General features: G+C 40.8%; 1 protein-coding gene across 1 annotated transcript in view; it reads left to right on the top strand.

The window, feature by feature from the left end:
• FGD6 (FYVE, RhoGEF and PH domain containing 6) overlaps positions 1-12,682 on the top strand; it is a 119,066-nt gene extending 106,384 nt beyond the window's left edge. Inside the window, exons 20-21 of the mRNA XM_006118299.5 lie at positions 4,903-5,051; positions 8,287-12,682. Coding sequence (XP_006118361.3) covers positions 4,903-5,051; positions 8,287-8,323 — 186 coding nt within the window. The 3' untranslated portion in view covers positions 8,324-12,682. The remainder of the gene's footprint in view (positions 1-4,902; positions 5,052-8,286) is intronic.
• The last annotated feature ends 430 nt before the right edge of the window (positions 12,683-13,112 follow it).

Below are 13,112 nucleotides of genomic sequence, written 5' to 3'. Positions count from 1 at the left end.
AGCTGCTCCCTTTTATAGCAGTGCAGCTCGAGCATGCCTCTTAGGGCAAAGGGGATGTAAAGAAATACTTTCTCAGCCCTCAGGTGACTGGGTTAACCCCTCCTCATGTGCAGTGTGGGGACAGTACGTCCTGTCACAGGGGGTTTATCAAGTATCTATCACATATAGTACCTCTTTATAATATTGTTCTAATACCTTGCTGAATGGCAGCTGTTCTTGGTTTCTTAAACTTTTTGTAATAATCTATAAGTCAGTTATAGAGCAAAATGTAGAAAGTATAGTTGCTATCCAATTCAGTTACCAGGCAAATTGCACTTCTAACCCCTCCTGGTCTCACCAAGAGCACCTATTCCCAGGCGTGAGGCCACTAGCTGCTGCTTGGCTCTGTATAGCAGTGTTCACTAAGCAATAAATCAGGATCTACCAGTAGATCTTAGAGCCTCTGACAGGTGATCCTGACTTGTTTGGCTGGGAGGTGATCAAGTGCCTGCATTTCAACTGCCTTTCCCCCTGCTGCTCCTGCCCAGAGCCTCAGAGCTGCCCTCTGGGAGCCTCTTGCTTGTGCAGAGTGGGGGAGACAGAGGCAGAGGGTGCTGATGACACTCTGTATGCCTCCCCTGTACTCCATCTTCACAGAGTAAGGAGGGCAGAGCCTCCGCAAAGAGGTGGGGCAGGCGCAGGGCCTCGGAGAAGGGATGGGAGAGGGATATTTGGGTTTGAGGTAGATCCTAGATTGGCTTAAATTCAAAAAATGATCTTGTGCTTAAAAAGGTTGGAGACCGCTGCTGTATAGAATCACACAATTCTTCCACTCTCAGACTTGGCCCTGGCTTGAATCCCCTGGTACCAATTGTAATTTACCTCAGCAAGTCTGACTTACACCCAGAGCCTGCAATCCTGTACTCTGTGCAGCAGTGATAGTGTTAATCCGTGACCAAACAGCCTCCTTTAAAGTAAAGTATCATTTATTTGGAACAAAGCATTTCAGAGAAAACAGACCTTAAAAACAGTAAAACAGACTGTCTAGTTTACCATGTTCTATGGGGAGACCCTGGTAGGACTAACTCCCCATAGACTCTTGCACAGAGCTTTTCTCTATTAGCTTTGTTTCTCTGTTGGAACTCGCTGACATTCTCTGCAGTGTCCCCGGCTTATTTCACACCAAAGAAAATAAGATTCTTCAGAAAGGTAATATTCAAATGGTAATTTTAAATTACATAATTTAGTCCATCCTTCCTCCAGAGCGTTGGTGGTCTCAAATGTAAATACGCTATTCAGATTGGATCCATCTAGTCCAGTATCCTGCCTCTGACAGTAACTAGCACTAGACACTTCAGACCAAGGTGTAAGAACTCTTGTTAGACAGATGAGGGATAAAACTCACCTCCCACTTACCATAGAATCATAGGACTGGAAGGGACCTCGAGAGGTCATTGAGTCCAGCCCCCCGCCCTCAAGGCAGGACCAAGCTCCGTCTACACCATCCCTGACAGATGTCTATCTAACCTGTTCTTAAATATCTCCAGAGAGGGAGATTCCACCACCTCCCTTGGCAATTTATTCCAATATTTGACCACCCTGACAGTTAGGAATTTTTTCCTAATGTCCAATCTAAACCTCCCCTGCTGCACTTTAAGCCCGTTACTCCTTGTCCTGTCCTCAGAAACCAAGAGGAACAAATTTTCTCCTTCCTCCTTGTGACACCCTTTTAGATATTTGCAAACCGCTATCATGTCCCCCCTTAATCTTCTTTTTTCCAAACTAAACAAGCACAGTTCACGAAGCCTGGCTTCATAGGTCATGTTCTCTAGACCTTTAATCATTCTTGTCGCTCTTCTCTGTACCCTTTCCAATTTCTCCACATCTTTCTTGAAATGTGGTGCCCAGAACTGGACACAGTACTCCAGCTGAGGCCTACCTAGTGCAGAGTAGAGCGGCAGAATGACTTCACGAGTTTTGCTTACAACACACCTGTTGATACAACCTAGAATCATATTTGCTTTTTTTGCAACAGCATCACACTGTTGACTCATATTCAACTTGTGGTCCACTATGACCCCTAGATCCCTTTCCGCCATGCTCCTTCCTAGACAGTCGCTTCCCATCTTGTATGTATGGAACTGATTGTTCCTTCCTAAGTGGAGCACTTTGCATTTCTCTTTATTAAACTTCATCCTGTTTACCTCTGACCATTTCTCTAACTTGCTAAGGTCATTTTGAATTGTGTCCCTATCCTCCAAAGAAGTTGCAACCCCACCCAGTTTGGTATCATCTGCAAACTTAATAAGCGTACTCTCTATCCCAATATCTACATCATTGATGAAGATATTGAACAGTACGGGTCCCAAAACAGACCCTTGCGGAACTCCACTTGTTATCCCTTTCCAGCAGGATTTAGCACCGTTAACAACGCTCTGACTACGGTTATCCAGCCAATTATGCACCCACCTTATTGTGGCCCTATCTAAGTTATATTTGCCTAGTTTATCAATAAGAATATCATGCGAGACCGTATCAAATGCCTTACTAAAGTCTAGGTATATGACATCCACCACTTCTCCCTTATCCACAAGGCTCGTTATCCTATCAAAGAAAGCTATCAGATTAGTTTGGCATGACTTGTTCTTCACAAACGCATGCTGGCTATTCCCTATCACTTTATTACCTTCCAAGTGTTTGCATATGATTTCCTTAATTACCTGCTCCATTATCTTCCCTGGGACAGACGTTAAACTGACCAGACTGTAGTTTCCTGGGTTGTTCTTATTCCCCTTTTTATAGATGGGCACAATATTTGCCCTTTTCCAGTCTTCTGGAATCTCCCCTGTCTGCCATGATTTTTCAAAGATCATAGCTAAAGGCTCAGATACCTCCTCTATCAGCTCCTTGAGGATCCTGGGATGCATTTCATCAGGACCTGGTGACTTGCTGACTTCTAACTTTCCTAAGTGATTTTTAACTTGTTCTTCGTGTATCCTATCTTCTAAACTTACCCTCTCTCTGCTTGTATTCACTACGTTAGGCACACCTCCAGACTTCTTGGTGAAGACCGAAACAAAGAAGTCATTGAGCATCTCCGCCATTTCCAAGTTTCCTGTTACTGCTTCTCCCTCCTCACTGAGCAGTGGGCCTACCCTGTCCTTGGTCTTCCTCTTGCTTTTAATGTATTTATAAAAGGTCTTCTTGTTTCCCTTTATGCCTGTAGCTAGTTTGATCTCATTTTGTGCCTTTGCCTTTCTAATCTTGCCCCTGCATTCCCATGTTGCTTGCCTATATTCATCCTTTGTTATTTGTCCTAGTTTCCATTTTTTGTATGACTCCTTTTTTATTTTGAGATCATGCAAGATCTCCTTGTTAAGCCAAGGTGTGATATCTCTTCCAAATTTTTGTTATCAATTATAACTGATTATTTTGTTGTCCATATGAACATCTAAACCCTTTGTGAATTTTATTAACTTCTTGGCCTCACCTGTGTTCTGTCAGTGAGTTCTACACTGTTCTGTGAAAAAGTATTTAGTTTTATCAGTTTTAAATTTCCCCCCCCCCCCCTACTCATTTCATGAAATATCTTCAGTTATTGCTTGATGAATCAGGGAGCTCCCGTCTACCTTTTATCAGACCATTCATTATTTTATATACTTAATGTCCCTTTTGAAAGTCACTTTTCTAGATTTACTTTGACGAGTCAGAATGTTATGCCCTTTGATCTTAGCAGCCATCAGTTCGGGCATTCAGAAGATGTTTATCTAAATCTAGGTACACTGCTTCCTCTGTGATCTCACCTGCATGTAGTGTAGGAGCTTACCTGTTGGCAGAGTAGTACGCTGCAACTTCATTTTTTGTCACTTGTCATGAAAAATCTATTCTAATCAGCTCTACATAATTACTAAATTAAATGAGAAAGAAGGCTATTCTATTGCAGAGAGTGGTAAGTATAGTGCTGACACTGTGTAGCACAGGGGTGGGCAATAATTTTTGGCCGGGGACCACTTCAAAAATTTTGGAAGTGGCCCTGGGCTGCCCCGCGGGGCCAGAATGTTTCTGGGATTCCCCACCCCCCAGACCAATTATGGTCTGGGGGTGGGGGAGCCCCTTTGCCCCCCCTTCCCACTAGGTGCCCATGCCCCTGGCAGGGTGGGAAGAGGCTTCACACACTGCCCTTCAAGCCTCCTCCTGCCCTGCAAGGAGCACACGGCACTTCAAAGTGCCATGCGCTTCTCGCAGGGCAAGAGGAGATGTCACGCGCTTCCCCGCCCCCAGGCCCTAATTGGCCTGGAGGCAGGGGAGCTGTGCGAAGCTTCCTTTGCCCTGCCCCCACCCTGCACAAGCATATGGGACTGCAAAGTGCCGTGCGCTCCTCGCAGGGAGCGGGGAGGGCTGAGGAAATTTTGCGTGCTTCTCCTGCCCCCAGGCCAATCAGGGCTTGGGGGTGGGGGGAGCGTGTGACGTCTCCTCCTGCCCTGCATGCGGCGCTTTAAAGCACCACGTGCTGCTCACAAGGCGAGAGGACGCTTCACGCGTTCCCCCGCCCCTAGGTCCTAATTGGCCTCGAGGCGGGGGAGTGGCAGGGCCTCCAAGGGCCAGATCAACCCTCTTGGCAGGCCAGATCCGCCCTGCGGAGGCCCTTTTGCCCACCCTTGGTGTAGCAGGACAAAGAGATTACTCCTAGATGTTTACATGTAGTTAGAGAAAAAACAAATCTGTGAGATTTGCTGATTCTTTTTCATTAAAACATGTATGAGAAAATGACAGGAAACAAAGTTTTGTGTGATATGAACTGTAAATTATTATAAACTTAAAATAACTGGATGCAGTAGTGTGGCACTTCTTAAAGCATTATAAAATAGCACAATCAGATTATACTAATACAAGTCTAATTTTGTGCTTATGTGTTTAAATTAGGACGTTGCAGCACTGGAGAGTCAGCCTTTACTGGGATTCACAGTCTCTGAAGTAAAGGATGAAAACTCAGAATCTAAAGTGTTCCATTTACTGCACAAAAACACTTTATTTTACATATTCAAGGCAGATGATTCCCATTCAGCTCAAAAGTAAGCATTTTAACTCAGTCCTGTCTTTCACTTTTTTCCCATGCAGTATTTCAGATATCATTTCATTAATGTTCATCCTGTAAGAGTACACAGGGAAAAGCTCACTTACAAATTGGAACTTGGTTTTTTAAAACGTGATTAAACATCACAGATGTATAAGGATTGCAATAATGTAATTTCAGTTCTTACATTTTACATATAAAACAATTGGTTTTATAGAGATTTACAGTCAGATTCTTGTCAAACAGCAAGTAAAAGTGAATGGACTCAGTCACCTCTCGATAAAAAGAACTTTGAAATGAGAAGCAGCTACTACATGTTGCGCTGAAAAGTGAGGGTAATGAGGAATGGAAAGTGTAATCTTTAAGAAAGAACTCCTCTCTAATCATATATCAAAGGATTAAAATAGGCAGCATTTTGTGCTGTTTTATTTCTAAATCTGCTTAAAATTAAATTATAATATGTATTAATTCAGTAAATTAACAATAAAGGCTCTATTTTAATTAGTCTTATCTTACCAGCTAAATTTATAGGTACTGCAGGTTTTTGAATGGTAAATTAAGTGGTGTTAGTATTCTTTCATTTTATAGGCAGAATGACTGATGTAATTTTATTCACTGGACTTATATACTTTGTTTGTGGTCCTTATTTGATTAAATTTTAGGACTTGCCTTCCATTTGCTGCATGTGGTAATGATGTAAATACATCTAGTGTATCGTGCTAATAGAAATGGCTGCTTTGTCTGATTTTACAAAAATTTCCCAAATTAATTTTATTTGTACCAGACTAGCCATTATGGGCTGAATATTCAGAGATAATGCTTTCAAGCATGCAGTAAAGTCTAAAACTGAGTTTGTGAATGCTAGAAATAGGAATATTTCAAAACTGTATTTTAAATGTCCAGAGCAATTAACTGAATTAAGACAGATGTCATTTTATATTTTCACTGTGCCCTGATGCTAAGATCCAAAGCTTGATGGTTTGATGTCAGAGGACAGTCTAGAATTAAGGAGGAGAGGTTTGAATTCAAGGGGTTGTTGTATAAATGTATATGTAAGATGTAGATATTTTAGTACATTAATAGAACATTAAGATTGCAAAATCAAGCTCTCAAAATGAACAAAAGCCAGAATGATGATTTGTCTGTGCAGTATTAACTTGGACCATATGTGTGTATGCATGATGATAGTTTTCAGTGTCACAGTCTCATTTTTTCCCCACAGGAACCCTGCCTTGTTCATAAAATGGATGTTCAATTAATAAGCAGCTGTTCAATATTTTGTTTTCTCATTGTTCAGAGTGGGGCTAGGTCTTATTCACTTACCTTTTTCCAAGACCGTTATTAATTTCCTTATGAGATTAAGATCAGAAATTCTCACTAATTTGGGATGCCTAATTTGAGATGCCAAGGAAATGATAAATTAGAGGAATTAATATTATATAGCACTTTCTATGTTAAAAGCACAAGTCCCATTGACATAAATTGCATCTATAAGTGCTTACTTCCTCAAATTGGACGCCAGAGGTTCACGTCAGATATCCAGGAAATGAGTTTGATTTAAATGACATGCTGAGCATTATAAAGGAACCCTGTGGCAGAGACGGATAGAATATAGTTCCCTGGAGAAGTATTCAGCTGCCCTAAACATGAAACCATCCTTTTCCTGCTGCATTAATTACACTCTTTCCCATGTCTATAACAAATGAAGCAATGGTCTCCTTTACTACACAGCTTTGATTCTTCCCCAGAGCAGGTCCATCCTGTGAACTGAGGGTCATATGGAAAAAAATGTGAACATACAGTACAAATAAGCTGATATGCTCCAGAATGCCATAGTACAGGTTGTACCTCCCTCAACAGGGACTCTCTGGTCTGGCAACATTTGTGGTTTGGCAGGACCAGGGATGTTGCTGAACCACAGAGGCCAGGTATAGGGAGGTTGGGCTATGGAGCAGGAGTGCGCAGGAGGGCCAGCAACTCAGCTGGGAGCCCCAGGCAGTGGGACGCTGAGGGTTAGGTAGTGCAGCAGGTAGTTCTGTCCCTTGTGGCTGGGAGGTAACAGGTCCAGCAGTGGCTGCGGAGCTACAGCTGTGGCACTCGGGGTCCGGCAGTGACCATGGCACTCCGAGTCAAGGGGAGTGGGCAGGGAGAGCATGGGGACCCTACCTGGAGGTGGGGAGGAGTCACATGCCTCCGTCCCCCACCCTCCGTACCGGTAAGAAATGGATTTTACTTGTATCACTGCATGTAACTAAAGACTGTTGTAATGCATACACACAGAGGCCAAATTAAGGTTGCAGAGGCAACCATAATTCTGAGTTTTCTTAATTTTTAACTGTGCAACATTAATAATGTTCTTTTAATGTAGTTTTTTGTGAGTTCCTAGGTTTCTAAAAAAAATAAATTGAAAACCCAGAAATTCTTCCATATGGCAGTATGACAACACCCATTATGGGTCATGAGTAGGGTTAGAACCAACTGTCAGAGTAGCTGATAAAATGACAACCTACTAGGGCTATGTGCCCCAGCCCCAAGAAGGAAATGAGACACTTTGTCAGTGGATTTAACTGATGATATTAAGGTTGCCCAACCCTTGCATTACAAGATCTTGTTTTCAGTTGCTTACAACGTGGCTAAACTTAAACCATTTACTCTCAAATTGTTCTGTTCTGGGATCTGCCTCGGACTGAATTTTTCTGGGAAAAGTTCAGCCAAAACAGGCTCACCTGTTTGAGAACAAAGCTAGGGTAAAATGCATTGTTTTGCCCATGTTAATTCTGGTGACATCTGAGAAACTCACACATCTCTGGCTTGCAATTTGGCAGGAGAAGGTGACTTTTGTGTCAGGTATGTGCTTTTTACCATCCCTATGAAAAGAGACCAAAAACTGGCCAACCTATAAACCTCTGAAAAGTCAAGGTTCACCTATGCTCAGTAGGGCCTTCCTAGAGCTTCACAGCTTAATTTCCTGATAGTTGCTTCCCAAATACAGACAGGAGAGTGCAGTTTGAAAGAATTTCCATAATGGAGAGTAGCACTAGCTGTAATTGCCATATCTGTTGTTTATCTAAATCTAATGCAGGCCACTTAATAGTGGTGTACCATGTGCTTTTTAATGGATTTGTGAAATTTTGAACTGCTGTATATTTGAAAATTTATTGATAAAAATTTAAGGTAGGTTTTGAAAATATGCAAGATCAAGCCAAATCGAACAATGTTTCTCTTTCCAACAGGTGGATAGAAGCTTTTCAAGAAGGCACAATATTATAGCTGCCTCAGCACCATCTCTCAGACTAGAGAAGCAACAAAATGTCAAAGTGACAAGGAATAGAACACAGAAATTTTGTTTTAAAAAATGGACTCTAACAGCATCAACCTAAACACAATTTGTATATTTATGAAAATTAAGAGGAGTTGCCTTTTTTTAGGTATAAGGTAATATTTTTTTAAAGAATTGTGTGTATTTGTTTTTTTTTCATACAAAATGTGTTATTTATTAAATTCCAATGTTTACTTAGTGGTCAGAATAATTTCTAATGTTCACATTGAATTCCAAAGTGCCCTTGTCTTTAGAATAGCTGATGGCTTTGTCAGAAAACTGTTTAAAAAAAAAAAACCCCACCACATACACACACACACACTTTACTGCAGTATTACAGTTTGTACACATTCATTTTGCAATTTAGTAAGAACAGTTAAAGGAATAAGATAGTTCAACACAAGTTTAGGTCACATGGTCAGCTAAGTGAAAAACCCATTTGACAAGCAGATGACTGATATGCTGCTCCTTCTTCTGATACAACAGGTCAAATTGTGTGCACTAATTACATCCGGTTTCTAAATCACAGAAGCCCTTGAATTTACACTACTACTTTTTCAGGCTTCTTCAGCACAAAGGCAAATGTATTACTTATGCAATATGACTGTTATTAAAGCAAGCTGAAAGGATAAACAAAAATATTGTTTCATATTCTGCAGTTGCTGAGATTATGCACTACAGCTGTTAGCAAATTATCAGCGCCAAAGATATTTAAATATACTGTATTAAAAAAATGAGGCAGATTATTTTTTTTAAATTGCTATCACAGGTTAGACCTCCTTGGTCCAGCACTCTCGGGACCTGACCACTCCCAAACATGAGATTTTGCCAGACCAGGGAAGGTCATTTCTGGCCCCCCAGCCTGGCTCCTTGCTGGCTCCAGCCATAACACTGGCCACACCAACTGCCCACTGGTGTACTAGCCATCCTGCAGGGCTCCTAACTCCAGCCTTCCACTAGGACACTCTGATCCAAGAGCATCTATGATCCTGCTGGACCAGAGTGTCGCAGTTTAGAGAGGTTCAACCTGTACTAATATAAAGCACAGGCAAATAAAATTGTTTGGCATGCAGGAAAAAGATTAAATATCCTATCATCTTTGTTTAAAAATCCCTTTGATACAAATCAGTGTTTTCCATACTGTATGAAACATGGATAGATTGCAGTTCTCAGACTTCAAGGCTAAAGAATGTATGTTGAAAAATCTTACACTATTGTACTTTTTAAAATAAATGTTTGAAATGGAATTGCCATACCAAGAAAGCACAATATTTTTAGTGACAAAGGCATGGAAAATGTATGTCATTCATTCTAGTATGACTTGCATAATTATTTGATGTTTTAATTGACATTAAAACAAAATATTTCAATTGTTTTTAGAAAACTGTCAGTTCACCTTGTTAGGAAACACACTGATAATGTTGGTGTATATATTCTGTTACTGAACTTTTGAAAAATCAAGTTATATCACTGTATAGAATAAATGGAACTAGCACTGACAACACATGAATAGGCCAGGGTAATAGTGTTTATATATAAAATAGAATGTATGTGTACTCAGCCAATTAATTGCTATAGTAGGCAAATTTAGTTATAGGATTAAGAGCTGTTCACATCCAGGTCAAAATGGTTTGAGACTATGTTAATAGTGGTTTGATAGTTGATACTATGTCCTTATCTGCACAAGGGAATTTTAGGAAAGAAGCTCTCTCCCCAGACATATCACTGGTTCCCCTGTTCTGGAGGGAACTTTAGCATAGACAAAGCTCTGGAGCAAAGGTAGAGAACTTAAGGCCCAGGGGGTGGATGTGGCCCCCAGCTTGCCTGGATCCAGTCTCCGAGGCTTGGGGTCCCATGGGGCTGGAGCATGTACAATTTTTTCACTTCTCAATTGTGCCCCTGGCTGACGTTTCTATAGGTCAGTGGCCCCTGACCCAAAAAAGGTCCCTACCCCTGTTCTAGAGGCTTCTTGTGTTTTCTACCACATTGTTGATTAAGCCTCTGGTTAACAAAGTGTTCCAACATATGCCTAACTTGAAGAATGATGTCAATGGGGGAGAGTTTACAATGGAACAAGTCAGATGCTTGAAGTTGACGCATGTGTATCTTGCCACATCAGGGTCTTAACCAGGTTTGACTGATACAGTGATAAAAATACTGGGAGACTGGAAAACCTTACCTATGCTATAGTTCTGGCTAAGTGCAACTGAACTGAGGGTAGTACTGCTGGGGTTCTCCCTTCAAAGATTCCCCAGTGTTAATGATATTTTTTGTAGACTTACTCTAACCCTCAGTGCATGGGCTGACATTACAAAAATACAACCAGAATTCATAACCAGTTGTCTTGACAGAAGGGTCAAGGATGAACATGGAAGCCAAAATACTCTCTTGCTCCTTAGAAGCAGTTTCTCAAGAAATATTATTTGGGCAGTGTGAGAAAACTTGTCTTGTCACAGCCCTTGTTCTGTTGGTAAGGGGTTTTAAGTACCACTCGAGCAGGGTAGGTAAGCACTTGCCTAATTTTAAGCACATACTGATTTCAATAGACTCAAGTGCTTAATGTTAAGCACATGCTCCTGTACTTTGCTGAATCAGGGCCTTGAGTTATTAACTCTTCAGTCTGACATCTTTCATGAGCAACTGAGGATCTGCTTCAATTAACTGTGAAGTTGAGTGGGATTAAGACCTTTATTTGAACATTTTTTAAACTTTTTCTTAAATATCTATAAATTATTAGTTACATTTTTCTCTTGTCATACATAAGGGCTTTTACATGATAGTCTTTCAGCAATGCAACTACCAGCTGAAGCTGTTATGTCTCTTGCAGGTAGTTTCCTAAACACTGTAACATTTGCATCACAGTCTTACGCAGGTGACCTGGCATAGATAGGGTGCCTGATGTCACAGCAAGGAAGATAGCTAAAGCTTTATATAAGGACAATCACTAAAAAAGATGATGGAATACAACTTCCCCCAACCCTAAGGCCCAACTGGCTGGGAGCGGGGCAGCAGCAGGGCCTCTGAAGGCCAGATCAGCCCATGGAGGCCCTTTTGCCCACCCCTGGTCTAGATCATCCCTGACATGTGTCTGTCTAACCTGCTTTCAAATATCTCCAGTGATGGAGATTCCACAACCTCCCTAGGCAATTTATTCCAGTGTTTAACCACCCTAACAGGAAGTTTTTCCTAATGTCCAACCTAAACCTCCCTTGCTGCAGTTTAAGCCCATTGCTTCTTGTCCTATCCTCAGAGGCCAAGGAGAACAATTTGTCTCCCTTTGCCTTGTAACACCCTTTTAGATATTGAAAATCACTATCATATCCCCTCTCAGTCGTCTCCTTTCCAAACAAAACAAGCCCAGTTCTTTGTCTTGCTTCATAACTCATGTTTTCTAGAACTTTAATCATTTTTGTTGCTCTTCTCTGGACCTTCTCCAATTTCTTCACATCTTTTTTTGAAATGTGAAGCCCAGAACTGGACACAATACTCCAACTGAGGCCGAATCAATGCAAAGTAGAACAAGAATGACTTCTTGCATCTTGCTCACAACACTCCTGTTAATCATGTTTGCTTTTTTTTGCAATAGTGCTACCAGGCAGGCAGCACCACACCAGTAGGAGTGCAGAAGTAAGGTAGCAGTATCACAACCCTTTCCCCACTCTCACACACATACATAACAACTTTGCAACTGCCTTACAACTCCTGTTTGGGTCAGGAGCCCTCCAATTACAAAACCATGAAACTGAAGATTTAAATAGCTCAAATCATGAAATGTACAATGTTTGAAATCCTAGGACCCTGAAATTGACCAAAATGTACCATGAATTTGGTAGGGCCTTAATAGTAGGCAAGAGATTGGTTAGTACAACACATGATGAACACTGACATTGAAGATTTTCTAACATTATTTCTGAATCAATAGGTAATCTAAGAAAACTTTGAGTTAACTTATTTTTAAAATCATTACAATACATGCATTAGGCAAGGATTGCTGAACTGTTAGCATTTGAGTAACTTTAATGAACGCTGAAAATATTGGGGGGGACAGTTCCTGAAAAAGCCTATATTACATCTCTTGAACTAGGGCAGTGTTCCAGGATTAGAGGTATTTTAATGAGTTTTTGCTGAAACTGCTGTTTGTTATAATTATTTTCTAAATACACTTTATTTGGAGCCATCCTAGTTTGTCTGTGCTGTCTACGTGGAATAGTGGAATCTTAATTTTGTAAATGGAAAACAGCTGAAATTCATTGTAAATAGAGATTGTTGATATGTATCATGTTTGTACAAAATAAACCTGCAATAGTTAAGTCTGCTTTTCCATTTTGAATTTTTTTACAGCTCTATTATCAGAACCATATATCATCTTTGATTCCTCAACAGCTGAGTTGTCAGCATCTTAATTTAAATTGCTTCTATCCTTATGGTTGCATCATCTTGCAAAGGTGAACTGAGTACAAATTGATACAGTGATGTCCCACTGAGTTTGCTGATTGAAACAATATTTCTAAGAGAGTGAACTGCCTTATTCATGTAATTTAGGGCAGTATGCAGTCTAACTTTGCAAATATGGAATACTAATATTTTTCTGTGTAGCTGTGTCTACTCAACAAGGATTTTGCACAAAAACGGCTGTTTTGCAGAAAAGCCCGCAGAGCGTCCACACCTCAGGCATGTTTTTACGAAAGTAAATCAGCAGAACAGAGCAGAACAGAATTGCTGGTACAGTTATTCCTCTCC

The sequence above is a fragment of the Pelodiscus sinensis genome, chromosome 1 (assembly GCF_052426305.1).
Source record: "Pelodiscus sinensis isolate ZL-2025 chromosome 1, ASM5242630v1, whole genome shotgun sequence".
NCBI classification, from domain to species: domain Eukaryota; kingdom Metazoa; phylum Chordata; order Testudines; family Trionychidae; genus Pelodiscus; species Pelodiscus sinensis.
This window is presented reverse-complemented; position numbering and strand designations above follow the sequence as displayed.